The following is a 15,803-nucleotide window of genomic DNA, read 5'->3' on the forward strand; positions in this document are numbered from 1 at the left end:
CCCGCTCAGCGCCGCCGGCAGGAGAGGGGAATCGCATCCGCCGCCCGTGCACCGTACCGCGCCGCGCGGCCACGGAGACGGCCGCTCGCGACCCGCGGCGATCGGAGCGAGCCCTCGCTGCCACCGCGCCGGCGCCCAAGCTCGGCGGGGGCTGCGGGAGCTGCGTAGGCTGCACCGCCGAGGCTGCGGGAAGCTCTTCCCTCCCGCGGGGGTTTACCGAGGAGCGTTTAGTAAAATCACCGGGTTCTTCTTCCCCCGGACGCAGCGAGTCTGCCGGGCTCAGCCGCGGAGCGGCCTCGCCACGCCGCGCTCGTGGCGTCCTGGGGCGCCGCCGCGGGGCTTTCCCAACGCGTCCGCGTGGGTGCCGCCGGCGGGAACCAGGCTCCGCCGCAGAGCGCTGCGGGCAGGTGGCGACGCCTGGTCCCCCCGCCGGGAGCCGGCGCGCGAAAGGCCTTTCCCTCTGCTCGGCCGCCCGGGAGCGTCGTGCTGCACCGCTGCGCAGCCTCCTAGGTGCCGCCAGGCGCCGTGCCCGGTGCTGCGCGCCATGCTAGCACCCGCGCCTCGCGCTAGCACCCATGGCCTCGCGCTAGCACCCGCGCCTCGTGCTGGGTGCTGCGCGTCGCTCCGGGCCCTGCTGAGCGCTGTGCACCCTCCCCGCTGCCACCCACCAAGCTAGGCCCCCGGCGCATTGCACCAGCCCCCTGCACCCGGCCCCGCGCACCGCGCTCGGCGCTGCCGCCCGGGCCCGAGGGGGCGGCGGCGGCAGCAGCGGCTCCTCCCCCCCCCCCCCCCCCCCCCGCCGAGCGCCGGGAAGCGCCACGTGGAGGCGGCCGCGGCGCGGCCCCCCCGCCCCCCCCCCCGGCCGGGCCGGGCCGCGCTGCGCTACTCACCGCGGGCGCGGGGAGGCTCCGGCCCTTCCACCCGCCGCCCCTCTCCTCCCCCCGCGGCTCCCGCAGCCTTTCGGGCCCCGCAGGACCGAGCACGGCGGCCCCCGCGGCCCCGAGCCTCAGCACGGTCTTCCCTTTCCTTTTTCCCTTCTTCCCTTTCCTTTTTCCCTTCTTCCCTTTCCTTTTTCCCTTCTTCCCTTTCCTTTTTCCCTTCTTCCCTTTCCTTTTTCCCTTCTTCCCTTTCCTTTTTCCCTTCTTCCCTTTCCTTTTTCCCTTCTTCCCTTTCCTTTTTCCCTTCTTCCCTTTCCTTTTTCCCTTCTTCCCTTTCCTTTTTCCCTTCTTCCCTTTCCTTTTTCCCTTCTTCCCTTTCCTTTTTCCCTTCTTCCCTTTCCTTTTTCCCTTCTTCCCTTTCCTTTTTTTTTGTGCCCATCGCTTTCACAGCCCTCCTTGCAGCCCCACAACACACTCGAGCAGACCAAAAAGGTGCTCCACAAACTACCAGAGCCGCCAGCGAGGGATCGGGCGCCGGAGACGCCAGCTGCAACGGCAAGCGCCCTCGGCCCGGCCGCGAAGTCGCCTAGCAGAGCCCAGAGCCCCGGCCGTGCTACGTCTTGCCGAGCGAGGCCAAGCTGGGCGAGAGCTTTCTTGGAATTGGCCAAGGGGGGGGCCAGGGGGCTGGTGCATCAGGAATTGGCCAGGAGCAGGGTGGCAAAGTCTCAAGGCCCAGGATGGGAAGGAACACACACGCGCGCGTGCACAGAATCAATTATATCAACTACAAAAATAGTGGCTATTTTAAAATTAATATCTCGTGATCTGATTCAGTCAGAAAAAAAGCCAAAGAAATCATTGGCATCAGCGTTGGCCGCTCCACCAGACGAGCTACGGTCATCGCCGGCACGGAGAGCAAACGCTGGCGTTGTTCCTGGAAGCGGTCCTGCCCCGGGGGGGGCACGACCCCGCGCGGGACGTTCGCCTCCGCCGCCCTGCGGGATACGGCACGGAGGAGGCCTCCGGCCTGCCCTCTCCCCCCGGGAGCTTTTGGAGAGCAGCACGAATCACATCTCACATGGACACAGGGACAAATTTGCTCTCCGAGAGGCTTGGCAGGAGGTAGAAGTCTCAGCGACTTGGGTAGAGTCACAAAAACGGTCGCTTTTTAAGGGTGTTCCAAAAAATTCCAGTAGAGCGAGTTCAATTTCCTGGTGCAATAGCCACAAGCAGGGAAGCCATGGACCGCATCAGCCGGTCGCGGTGGTGTCCTCCCCCGTGCCTCGGCATCCCAGGGATTGCCCTCATCTCCCATTACGGCAATTCTGCGTACATGCACGAGTTCCAGAAAAGGGGGGCTTAAGGGGACTGGGGGCAGCTTTAAACAGGACTCCACTGCGTGAAGCTCATCAGCTGGGGGGCTCTTGAAGCTCGGCAAGTTGAAACGGTGCTCTTACTGCTTGGCCCCCACATTTCACATCAGGCCACATCAAACACCAACCACCAGGGAAAGTCCTGGCAGACAGTTAGCATGGTAACCGCTTTGTTAACAGAGCTATATATGACTAAGTAACAAAGCTCGCAGAAATCAAAATTTATAACCCAAAACACTCTGAGACTTGAGCTATAGCAGCCCTACGGGCTATCGCCTTTATAAATTAATTTTAGGTAGTAGAGCATTTTAGTGCCAATACATAGCATTGCTTTGGACAAAACATAACTGAAACAAGACACAGCAGTGCGTCAAGTAAACGGCAGCAGGCTGGTGTCCTGCAGGCTCTCTTTTCCAAGGAAATGGGATTGCAGATGTTGAAACTACGGCCAAGCCCAGAGGAAGGCCTGGAAGTCAGCACAACGGTACAAAAGTGCCACGTACAGCTGTCTTCCAAGACCGACACGCAGCCGCCGTGCTGCGTGCTACAATTTGCTATGCTGTTAATTCCTCTGATCAATTCTAGTATATATTTTTTTAAAGGCTGCATTCTCTGTACAGCCTCCAGGGCTCTAATTATTATGCTAATGTGGAAACTGGAAAGGGTGGTGGTGGTGAACTAATGAGCTCTTCTCTGGTTTGCCCGGGTTGAGCACTTGGCAGAGACAAAGCCAAGCAGGAGGAGGTGGTGTGAGCTCCGCCGCACATCACAAATCACAGCTGGCAGCCGGGAAACCACCTTCCTTTCTGCCCCTGCCGCACTCATCCTGCGGAAAGGAACCGCAGCCCATCCTAGCTGCTTTGAGCCTTCAAATAAGGCTCAATATTAGAGCCAGGCAGCACGTTTGTGAAGATAGAAAATGAAAGACTCCTTGTACTGACAACAAATAAGTGCTGCGCAGGTGCATCTGCATGAGATAAGATCACGGTTGTACAGGTGGCTGCAGTTTGTTGCGGCAAAGATGGCCTGCACCGTGCACCGGGACAGTCAGGGCTGAAAGAGGGTGGGAGAGCTCATTCCCCACGCAGCGTACGTATCTCAGCAGGCTATGTGCTGTGAGAGGTTATTCGAGCGCTGATTCTACTGCCCAGCTTCAGTAGATGCTTTTACTCAGAAAAAATCTCTCTTAAGTGTCCCCAAAACTGCAAAAGTGGGGTTCAGAGCATAGCAAGGCTTAAAAAAGAAAAAGAAAAAAGAAAAAACACACACACCTTCAGGGTACAGGGAAGATGCAAGCCTGCCAGCTGTCTGCTGTCCTGCCCAAATCTCCACTTGGAAGGTAGTTCAGTGTCCTCATCCATTAAATCCCTAGTTGAGAGCACCCGCAGATGGCGCAGGGGAAGAGCTGTGGTGGTTTTCATGCTGTTAACCAGGCAGAAGTCAGCTTCCTTCAGAGATTACTTGTGAGTCGCATTAGATCAGCAGCTTCTCGGAGCGGGGAGCCCGTCTACCGCGTGCGCGCCACGCAGCCCTGCTGTGCAACAGCCCGACGGGCAGCCACCAGGTTTGGTCGCTCCTGACCTGGTCTGGTTTTAAGATGAGACACAAACTTCTTTTGCAAGCTTTGTGAGCAACGTGCGCTGGCAGCAGTGACTTTCGCCCACCCAAGGCTTTCCTCCTCCAAGCCTTACCCTACAAAAGTTGAATTAATAATAATAATAATAAATATATTAAAAAATCTATTTGTGCCTATTTTTCCATGTCATAACAGGCTGCACTGTTGCCTCCCACAAGACTGCTCTGATTCACGGCAATACACAGGCACTGTGGGATCGGTAAATCCCCGCAGATACTCCTGCTCAGCTTTTGCAACAATTAAAACCCTGACTTACCAGAAATAGAGATTAGGGAACACACATACCAGCTTCATTGTAATGTATCACATTTATGTCCTGCCTAGGTAGCAGCTGAGCTGAGTCAAGGCATGTGCAAAGTTTAATATTAAAACAAACACAAACCCCCAAACCAGAAATTACGCATGCAATATACTTCACAGAGAGATAAGCAAATGAGAACAAGACCATGTCAAACGTCTCACAGCCGATGCAGGATTGTTCCCTACAGCATGTTTAGCAGTGATTTGTCCAGTCTAGTGTTCGTTATCTGAAACGATACAGAACGTCCTCCATTTCTCTAGGGAGTTTGTTTTGCAGCCAAACCAATTGCACTGGCAGAAGGCTTCTCCTAACATCTCATTTTCCTCCTCTTTCATTTCCTCTCACCTCTCCACACCTTAATTCCCCACCCATTTCCACTGTTTCCTCACACACAGCCATTTTGCAGAATGCTACATCTTCTTGGCTCTCTTTAAGCATCACTTAGTCCAGCTTACAGCTTTAATTCTTGCAATCTTCTATCATAGCCCAATTCTCTCTTGCCTCACTCACTGCGGCTGTTTTTCATAGTCCCTCCAATTTGGCTACTGCCTCCCAGCGTGAGACCCATCCCACCACAAACAGGTCTGGCTTCTCCTAGGAGATGCAGATCAGTACTTACTGCAGCCATGCCAGGACTGGAATTACTTTAGACCTCACAAAGCTCATACACAACAAGGCGATCCAGGGGAGCTCTAGTGCAAGAGAGTTTTTTTTGAGCGGTGCTGCAGCTGCGGTGCTAGCAATTGGCTTTCCACATCTGCCAGGAAGAGCGGAGTGAGCATGTGCATTTGCAGGGTGATAGGCTTCCAATGGGATACTGGGCCACCTTACGAAAATAGCTTAAAACTGGAGATGGTATAGAAGATCAGCAACTCAGTGCAGTCTCCTCTGGCAGAAAAACCCTATTAGTGTATTTACCCTTGCTGCAGGGGATGTGTGTCATTAACAGCTCCTCTCACTGAGGATGCTGAAAGTCTCTTGCCAAGCTCAGCACAATCATCCCAAGGGGGAGCAGGAAAAGGAGTTTTTAAATTTCCCCTCTGCTTTGATTCTCACCTATGCCTCTTAACACCACTGTAACAGCTCCACCTTGCATGCCTGTTTATTTTTTTCCCTGCAACACAGGAGTCATCTCATGCACTATGTCTCAGCTGTCCCACAGGACAGGACAGTCAAGACAAAGCAAGGTCACCCCAAATTACATTATTTTACCATGGAGGGGAGTGGGGAGAACGAAAGGATAACATGCATTTGTTACAATCCAGACACAGGAAAGCCTTTGGCTCCTAACCGAGGACCCTAGCATCAGGATCAGCTGTGCCTGTACAAGCTGTGTTATTACCTCTTCTGTACAAAGCATTTTGATTTTATTGACCATTGACTATATAGGGCACTACAACATGCTCCTGCTCATTAGTTTGTCAGTCAGAGGCTAAAAGAAGGTACAGGCAAGATTTAAAGAGAAGGCAGCTCTTTGCAGTCATGAATGTAACCTTGCTAGAGCAAAAGAGCTGACAGCAGACAGACGGGACTGCAACGAGGAGCAGCAAACAATTGAGACAGCTCAGAATTTCAGACCCAAGGTGACAAATCCCTCACACCGGTGGAGCAATTCACCCCCCCCCCCATCCCCTCTCGTGAACATGAACGTGCAAATTTACCTCCACACATAGCACATTCAGGAAAATTTTGTTAGGGCTCTTTGGGGTTTTTATGTGCTGTGCAAGTCTCTGCTTGCAATACACACTTTTGGCCTAGTGCAATAACACTGCTGGTGCTCTACGTGCTTACAGCAGGGATGTGCTTGGCTGCTAGCACTTTAGATGAGTTTGTTTTAAGGCCAATTATACACAAAAGAGACACAAAATTCAGCGGATGCTCAAATTTAGAGAAACTGGATATTCAAGCACTACCTACATAAAATAGATGTAGACTACCCCCAGTGGGATAACTGGCCATCACGAGGTTTATTTTATTCTAAAGCAAAATGTTTAGGTTATTACTAAATCCAAACACTATGTACTTTTTATAGCTCAGTTTCATGGCAAAAATACCACCCACCCAAAGGCTCCAGGCAATGCAGAACTGGTTGCTTGGGTGTTTCAGGGGAGAGAAGGCAGTACTTTTTTTTTTTTTTTTTTTTAAATAGCATTACCCCTCTGTGGTAAGTTAAGAACTGTAAGTTAAAATGCAAGAAACATTTCACTTTAAAGACCTACATTTTGTGACAAAGGGCACATGCTTCAGGGAAGGGGTATTATTAAGAAAAGCACTTTACAAAAATACTCCAAAGTCCTACATCCCTGCCATCACAACCAGTTTGCAGAACTGAAAGGCATGGTTAGGTTGTGACACCTCAGGAAGACAACACCTACAAAAGCTCCGAATCCCCTCTTCTAGCCTAAAACAAACAGGTCAAGGACCTTTCCCTTTCACTAAGGCAGTACTTCAGGAGATCTCCACGCAGATAGCGGGCCAGATCCACAGAGGGCATTACCTAAAACACAAGCTTCTACCCTTAGTTTGCACATGGTCCCCAAAGCTCAAAGTGCCGGCTTCTTGTCCTTGCAAGGCAAGTCAACACCACGCCTCGCGGAACAAGGAGACTCCAATGCCAGCTAGCGGCAAAGAGCCCTGGATGTGCCTGCCTTCCTGCCCGCCCAAGACCGCAAGGCTGTGCGAAACAAGGCTATGAGAAATGTCTCCATCCACCCGAGACTCAGCACAGAAACCACTGCTGAAGTTTGGCTTACAAAACTAAGAGGAGCTAGGTACATATAAGCAAGAGCTGTAGTACTGGAGGTCTTGCAGCTCACAAAAAAGGCACCTCAGTGAACTCCCAAGTTGGTCACTGAAAGGAAAGGTTATTTTGTAAATTACAGGTACACAACATTTTCATGATCTGACCTTGCAATCCAGGATGAAGATGTTAACTGCTAATGGAAGTCAGGCATGAGGAAACAGACTTTAGAGTCCATGGGGCAACTTGGTTATTAGCAATTCGGAAGCAGAAAACAACAAGATGCATTAAAATTCTTTCTAGTCAATCTTTATTTTATACATTTGCATCACAGCAGGGAAACCAAGCTACACAGACCATCCTGATTTGCATCTACCTTGCTTCTCTTCAAATACTGTTTGCTGTTCATTTAATAAAGTTTAAAAAAAATATTGAAAAAAATCCATTTGTGCATCTGAACACGAACTAAAGAATAGGATATTTACAGGTCACCAAAAACCCTAGAACAGGACCTGGCTGTACAGAAAAGTCTTTTCGAGTTCTTTTGGAAGTCATTTACTAAATGAATCCAGAGCTACATTGTACAAGGTGCCCTAAAGCTGCTTAATGACACAAAAGGATCTAGAATTAACTATTAATAGGTACTGAGGGGAAAGGGAAGCCATTCATACCCATCCTCTGCTTTAACAGAACAGGTACCACCCCAGCGCTCCAGGATCCTAGCTACCGGAGGAAGTGCCCCTGATAACATGGGGGTCAGGCTCTACTTCATCATAGAGAGAGCAGAGCACTGGGTGAAATCCCACAGGGGAATATTTACTAAGAATTGTCTTTTCTGCAGGATGGCTGCAGTCAAAACATAAACGGGTTCTGGAGCCAGTCAACATACAAGGAGTGACTCTCTTCTCAGCCAGTTTCTTCTGGTACCTTCAATTTACATGTAAAGCGAGCATCTCAGCAGCACATTTTTCTTATATCCTGTTTCAGCCCCTTTAAGTACATAGCATGTGGAGTTCTTACAAGATCATTGCTATATCCAGGCAAGAAACTACAAGGGAGAAAATGCACAGCTTTCAATATTGCTAGGTAAAAGTGATAAATAAGCCAAAACAGCATCATACCCAGTGGCTACAAGAAAAGCCAGATCAATCCATTGTAGAACATTTTCCAGCAATCAACCCCAGGGAACACAACGAAACAGTGGTCAAGCACCTCTGGGGAGCACCACCGCAGTTTTCATGAGACGTTCAGGTTACTGAAGTTACACGTGAGGTTACAGATTTTAGAGACAGTGTAGGCCCAGTAAAGCCTCAAATGTTCCTGCATCTTCCGTCTATTGCAGACACATCACCATGCTCTTTTTACAAGTGAAAAATGGCAAACATTTCATGATCGAGATGGAGGTCACAGTACAGAACCAATAAAACACATTTGCTTTAATTTAACTGCAGTCTGTTAGCTGCTGTTACAGGTCAAGCTGAAGGAGACAAATCATGTAGACTGAAAGAGTAAGAGCTTCCTTCCCTTCAATACCTGCACTTCTATCTGTTTTTTTTTTTTTTTTTTCTTTTTTTAAAAGAGCTATGCAAAAGAGCTAAGCTCTCCTGCTTGAGCAGGGGGGTTGGACTAGATGATCTCCAGAGGTCCCTTTCAACCTCGGCCATTCTGTGACCGAGCTCAATAAAATCTACAAATACCCATTATTTGCTTCAAACACAGCCAATCAATTCTCAAACGGACAACAAAAAGCTTCTTGTCCATCGGGAAGTCCCTGGGCAGGCTGCATTCTTCTTCCCTAAGAGGAGTGTACCAGAAGGAAAGAGAAGAGTTAACATGCTAAAAATCTGCCACTGGCCTCCAAGTGTGCACGCAAGAGCTGGTCAAGATGCGTCCTTTCGTGGTCAGAAGGAATGTTACAGTGCTTAAGGATACTTGGTGGATGCATACTCACTTTAGAGTCCACCTGGCTTAGAAAAATACATCTTCCATGCTACTAGCTCCAAGACAAAATACTGCAATGCAGCAAATTTTTTACAACTTACTCCCAGGGTATGCCAGCATGGAAATCCAGGAACAGGGCACTCAGCTGGAGAGAAACACTGAACAATGCACTGCACAGATCATGACACGCTGAGTTAGATGACAACATGAGAGAGTATCTTAATAGGACAGCATGTGGCTTCTTCAACTAGAACTGCCGCATTCTGAGGAAGCGGCAGCAATGTTCTGGATGACCCCATTATGTCTTGTTTTCTTTTAATACGTCTCTTGATAAACCATCACGGAAAACGTTTTCAAGCCTGAAGAACGCAAGAGTCTGGCAATTGCACTGCAAGGAGGTTTCCTGTGGAAGACAGCTTGCTGAACAGCTACAGCAGTAAGCAGGAGTGTATCAGTGGCATTTGCATGTCATCAAGGGGGATTTATTGGGGCATAAACTGCATTGCAACTGAAGAGTGAACTGATGTCATTTTAGTCTGCAGAGGGTGCTGAGTACTCCACAGCAGCAACACATGTAACTGCATTCACAACCATTTATTCTGAATTGCGCTAAACCTGCCTTTCCAGGACTCCTGTCAGTTACACTGCTGTATACTTGCAGCGACTGTTTTGGTCTCTCATCTCAGTAAAAGGCAAAGACAGGAAAGTTTGACAGCCTGTATCCCAGAGTGATCTGTACAGCCACAAGAGCTCTTCTACCTTCCTTCCTCATAAAAGACAAAGCTTCCTATGAGATATACAGCAGTCAGCATTTGAAAGGCAAGCACTGTGATTATCCTGTCTGGTGAGCTCCTAAGCTGCTGCTTTTCACTAGCAACAGAAATAGCCCCGCGCTCGCTAGTCATGCGGACGTGGGCTTGCCTTGGGAGGAAGAGGGAGGGAGCAGCCCTCCCTTTGGGGCTTCCCGGTGCAGCGCGTGCTCCACGTTGTGCAAGGAGAGCAACTGCGGCCATCTTCTCCATCTTCAAACATCCCAGCCGCCACCCAGCCCTGAAGACCACTTTTTTCACCTGCTCCAAGGACTTCCATACCACAAGAGAAAGGGGAAATTCTCTTTTGAAATAGCTGCAGTAAGAACTTTCTAACACTTTTTTCACCCAACACCCATATTTTGTTTTCCTTACTAATGCTTAGGCCCAACTAGTTACTGTTGCACTGCTGGTTAGCGTCCAGCACCAAGTGCCAGCTGAAGTTGATTGTACAGTTGACTGCCGAACTTCAGGACTGAGCTTGGAAACACCTCTTCTAAAAATGCTTTAAAGGTCCTACCATGGCTTTTCACGACAAGATAACAGAAAACACTCATTTCTTGGCCTTTGATTAGGGAGTCAGGGACTCAATAGGTAAACCTACACCGTACACAACTTTAGCAAAAGGTTGCATATAAAAAAAGAAACCTGAGACTAAGGTAAAAAGCACTGGCCACCTCGGCAGCTCCGCTGACGCTGAGGTATGGAATAGCCAGCTGTTTGGAACCAGCTCGATGGCACGTGCTGGGATCCCAGCACAGCCACTGATGTTTTGGGGGTGAAGAGTTGCACCCATCAGATTAGAATTTCACACCTCATTCATAAAATGTATTAACAGTTTCTATGACAGCATCTTGTCTAGATTAAGAATGTGTTATTGCACTTCTGTTCCTGACAGCAAACCTTTATGCTTTACGTACTTGACTGCCAACAGTCTTCAAGTCTCCAGTGGACTACTCTGAACAGAATTTACAGCCTGTATGAGTAGCCCTTCAGATGCAGGTAATGACATTTTCCATGGGGACAGGGTAACTGCACAAGGAATGAGAGGATCAGTTTCTCAGGTGTTGTATTCAAGTGCAGGATGAGCTGGGACTGCCTACATGTTTGTTTACACTTTAGTTTCTCATATCTCAGCTACTTAATACGCAGAAGAATTCTTCATACAGAAGGTCTAAAAGCCTCCATAGATCACATAACCTTTCTAGTAGTGTAGGCACTCTATTTCCATTAAAGCTGTGCCTTTGCAAGACAAGGACACCAAAAGTCAAACCATCACTGCTGTGACTGTTATGCAGTTACAGCTGAAAAGGAAAACCTAGAAGAGGATTTTGTATTGAGAGAAGAGGGTTATTGTCATGTTTCCCCCCCCCCCCCGACTTAAAAACAATTCCAGGTACCAAAGCAAATAGTTTCAGTTCTACTGTTTCCACAATCGGTAGTATCAACACCAGGGAAGAAAAGTGGCAACAGGAGAAAGCAACGTTGCTCTTAAAATAGCAATTCTTGAACAAGTATGGACTGCTCATTCAAGAGCTTTACAATCCCTGCTCAAGACTGAGAAAGAAGTGGTTCAGCGTTCCAGAGAGATAAACCCTCTTCTAAACTCATTACAGCAATGAAAGATCTGGTGGCTGTAGTGCTCTGATCAGTTACTCAGAGATCTAGGCCCTTCAGACAAAAAGAACAATTCCTAACAAGTTAGTAAAGAGACGCTGGCACATCTGGAAGCTAATTTGATGCTGTCTATCCCTGTCACACTGACAGAAGCACTTTGCTTGGCAGCACCATATACGTCTAATATTTCTACATGAAGATTAAGGCTTCAGTGGGTCAATGAGCCATATCTAATTTTTTCCCTTAAAGCTTATCCCCCGTTACATCAGTGAACAACTCCATTTTCCTGACAATTAATCACTTGCTACACCTAACTACTATAGCTACAGGCACCAGTTTGCCTTACTAGCAAAATCAGAGCACTAGAGGTAAAACACACATGGCATTTGTAACATGTCTCTAAAGACTCCACTGTAAACATGCAGCTCATCATCAAGACTTCCATATTGCCAGATACTGAGTGCTCTGGTGATAACCCTCTCCTTTCCTAACAAAACCATTTATGACTGGGAGCTGCAGTCTCCTGGCTTTGACAGCAATCCCATTTTGACCTATTCAGCTCATCTCAGATAGCAACATCACTAATCTTACATAGCCAGAGAGGTACAAGTAGCCATCTAGAGAGGCAGAGATGAAGGTGAACCAAAGATTCATGCTGCAGTACGTTTGCTAGACAGAATTCCACTGGAAATTCTGGCACTATTTACACAGTGCCAAAAAGGAGCGTGCCTTTTGAAATACTTTGAAAATATTTCATAATGCAGATCAAAGCGCTCTGGGTCACAACTTGCAATTCAATGTTTAAGATAACATGGCAGACCCCTAAAAAGCAAGCAATCTTACACCCTTTGCGTATTTCTTGTCAAGAGGGTGTGAATCAAGAGCAACCCCATTCACAGTGAATTCACACTTACACTTATTGCACTGTGGGCTAGTGCTTTCAATGGAGAACAGCTGCTTGCTTCCTGTATAGCAACACATTGGAAAACCTGACGCATTCAAGTGGATTCCTGCACGGATTAGACAAGACACTTACCAGCCTTCCCACTGCTATGAGGGGTGGCAAAAGTCATCTGATCCAATACTCCATTTAGTCTCTCTGCAGTTGTTTCTATTCATTTGTTTTTCAATGCTTTGTCCAAGCCAAAAGGAAAGTTTATAAAAAAAAAAAAAGAAATACTTACATCTCTTGTTTTCCTATCTTCTGTGACACTTTGTAATTCCCAGCATACATGTTACATAGATAGCATGTGTGTATATATATGCATTATATAAAATATATACTTTACATACACACTAAAGGTCTCCCTTCGCATTAGTATTACACATTCTGAAGAACGCAACTGCAAACAATTTAGAATACCTAACTGATCCAGAAAGGGGGGAAAAAACAGAATAAGCTACCCAAAATCCCTAGGAAAGCTTCACACTCCTTGCAGGCACCAAGAGATCCCATTTTCTTATGATCAGAGGAATAGTTAGATTTTTGCACTGCTTTGCTCCCCCTAGACAAACCCCACTCTGCAGTTTCAGTGTTGGGAAGGGCTAGTTGCTCCCTTTCCACTGAGAGTAATATTAATAAATTAAAAAAGTTTCTCTGAAAGTGCTGCCTTAGTCCAGTCCATCATGCTGTGCTCTCCCACTCGCCCCGTGGCTCTGCTGAACCGTTCACCACTTTCTTGACCTTCTTCATGCCCTCCATTACTCCGGAAGTCGTCACCCTAGAGAAGAAAGAAACACCAGTTCAAAGAACAGAACTTCAACTACGACATCCATTTCACCAATATCCTAGGCTTGCGTTCCTGCACATATCCATAACACTTCAAGTGTCTCTACCCAGACCTAGCAGTCTTGATATTCCATCTTTCCCATGGCTACCATTTTGCAGACCAGGTATCATCTGACACTGATGGGAGTTGGGAGCAAGGCAGCTGTCCTTGAGAACATCAAGGTCCTCCCCATCTGTCATTAATACTAAGATGGACCACTTGGTGTGCCACTGGGACTGGCTGATCTCGTTGCCGAGTTTCACCAAGACTGCTGTCTTGGTGAAAGACATTCAGGCTTTACAGGATTCAGATTACAACAAACCACAGCATGATTTTTAAAAAAAAACAGCTCATCCTTATTGACCTGTATGCCCAGAGTAACCATGCCACACTGCTTTAACCTCCAGCTGCCTCCGGAAGTAATCACACACAACCAATCCGATAGACCTTAAGAAAGCAAAGGCAGCAGGCTGCATAGGATGACCAGGGCAAGAAGAAACCATAGCATCAAAACAAATGTTTACAAGATTAAGACATCTGTACCCCTACAGTGAATGCAGCTCCTCAGTTAAAGCCTCTTATCATGGTGGTGGTGGTGAAAAGACCAAGATGGACTGATAATAGACAAGGTCTAAACTGCACTCAGCTTGGAAGTTTCTTCACACAAAACCAGAGCATGCTTCAGTTTCCTTCTCTAACACTAGGGAAAGCATTAGCAGGACAGCATTAGAAAGTTTGCAACAGAATAAGCATTATCATCTTTGCTCGTACTTGAGACAAAAGAGCAGGCAGGGCTGTTTAAACTGACACCAGCTGGCTTTTACTGAAGTTTGAGCAGCTTACTTAAAAATATTTTGCTACACAACTGAACACTCTTACTTTTGTGCATTAAACATTATCTTCTGCATTTGCTATGCTTTTAATAGGTTTAACTTATTACACAAACACACATACAGTGGACACTGCCCCAAATCAACTTTATTAACTTAATGCACACTGAGTCCCTGCTAATAGCAACACTACTCAATGAACAGCAAGATAACGGAATAGAGAGGTCGCGCCTTTTATACTAATCTAAGCCTGGATTTGTCATGGCAATCTGACCATTGAACTATAAAGCCTCATAATACTGTTCAAACATGAGGCAGGCTGATCTGTTTATCCAGCCAGAACAGTATCACTGCTCTCAGAACTACCTCGGCTACCCAAAAAGCTTTTCAGCCCAGTATCTTTCTCTGTTGCTATATAAAATAGACTATTTGTATGTATAACTCATTTGTTTTCATTCTTTTGCACAATGTGATTCTCATTCCATGCTAGTATCCTTTCATACAAATGTACTGCAGAGGTTCTTCTGGATGCTGAAAGCCAGGTAAGAGTGCCATTAGCTCAAAGCATTCACAAGGGATGCCTGGAAGCATAAATAAAAGTGTCTAGTTCACAGATGCAGCCTTCAGTCTGTGTGTGCCTTCACCTGCTGTTTCCCATGTAAGATTACTTGATCACACTAGCTAGCAGCATCTTCACAGCATCACCCAAGAAGAGAAATAATCTTCAGATGCACTCTTCTGATGCCTTTATTTCTACATTAGATATCAACTTGTGCTCACCTTCTGCAGAAATAATTTATTCAACAACAACAAAAATCAGTATATCCAGTGACTTTCTAGCGGTGGCAGTATTGGGGATGGCCAGAGCTTCAGACACGTTAGAGAGGGTCTAGACGATCTGGTGTTTAAGGGAAGAGAGAAAGCAGTAGAAAAGTACAGATCAAGTAGCAACTTTATTCCCTATTGAAATTTAAAAAGGGAAAAAACAAGGAAGCAGGCTGCTTAAAGGAGAAAGACAGAAGTAGTAAACAGATTTACCCAGAAGATAACATGTCAAGCTTTCTAGGAGAGATAGCATGTAGTAGATCTCACAAGTGTTCCCTGTTCACAGACGTTTTCCCACTGTCATATAGGGCATTTTCCTAAGTAATCTAGGGGAGCATGGGCTAGATGAAACCATCGTAAGTGGATGCATAACTAATTGGAAAAGCATACACTGAGATGTGCTTAATGGTTTACTGTCAAAATGAAAGAACATTAAGCACTGTTCCAGAGAGGTCTGTCCTGGGTTCACTTCTGCTCAGTATTTTCAGTAATTGCTTGGGTAATGGAATAGAGAACTTGCTTATTAAATCTGCAGAAGATACTAAGAGCTATGTATTTGAGAATAGGACCAGAACGCAGAAAGATCCTGGCAAATTGGAGCAATGGTCTGAAAAAAATATGGGACAATTCAGAAAGACAACTACAAAGTTTACTCTTCAGAAATAATTAACTTCATAATTACAGAACAGAATAAAGGGATACGTATCCATTCTTCAGAGAGGATCTGAAGATTACAATGGGCTACAAACAAAAAAATGAGCCACTACCACACCAGGGTATATCCGCAGACATACTGGGATGCGTTAACAGGTATTCTGCATGACTCCAAAGTAGCCCTAACACTTGACTCACAGCTAGTAAGCTCCCACCTGGCACGCAGTCTAGATTTTGGCACTGCACATTAGTAAAATTACAAACCCATTACACATCCAGAAAATAAAAATGATCAGAAGTTACTGCAGTAAAAGGAATGATCTGTCCATGGCAGGACAGGACAAACAGCTATGTACTGAAATTGCAGCCAGGTAAAGTCATATCATTTGTTACCAGAGAGACTGCAATGACAGCCAGACGCTGGGAAAAA

The 15,803-nt window shown here is 47.0% G+C and overlaps 1 protein-coding gene across 2 annotated transcripts in view; it reads right to left on the minus strand.

The window, feature by feature from the left end:
* Window positions 1–7,221: 7,221 nt before the first annotated feature.
* Window positions 7,222–15,803, minus strand: part of GPR107 (G protein-coupled receptor 107) — a 42,516-nt gene continuing 33,934 nt past the window's right edge. For both annotated transcript variants that reach the window (XM_068914699.1, XM_068914698.1), the window contains exon 18: window positions 7,222–13,016. In XM_068914699.1, coding sequence (XP_068770800.1) covers window positions 12,920–13,016 — 97 coding nt within the window. In that variant the 3' untranslated portion in view covers window positions 7,222–12,919. The remainder of the gene's footprint in view (window positions 13,017–15,803) is intronic.

This window comes from Struthio camelus, chromosome 20 (genome assembly GCF_040807025.1).
Source record: "Struthio camelus isolate bStrCam1 chromosome 20, bStrCam1.hap1, whole genome shotgun sequence".
Classification (NCBI taxonomy): Eukaryota; Metazoa; Chordata; class Aves; order Struthioniformes; family Struthionidae; genus Struthio; species Struthio camelus.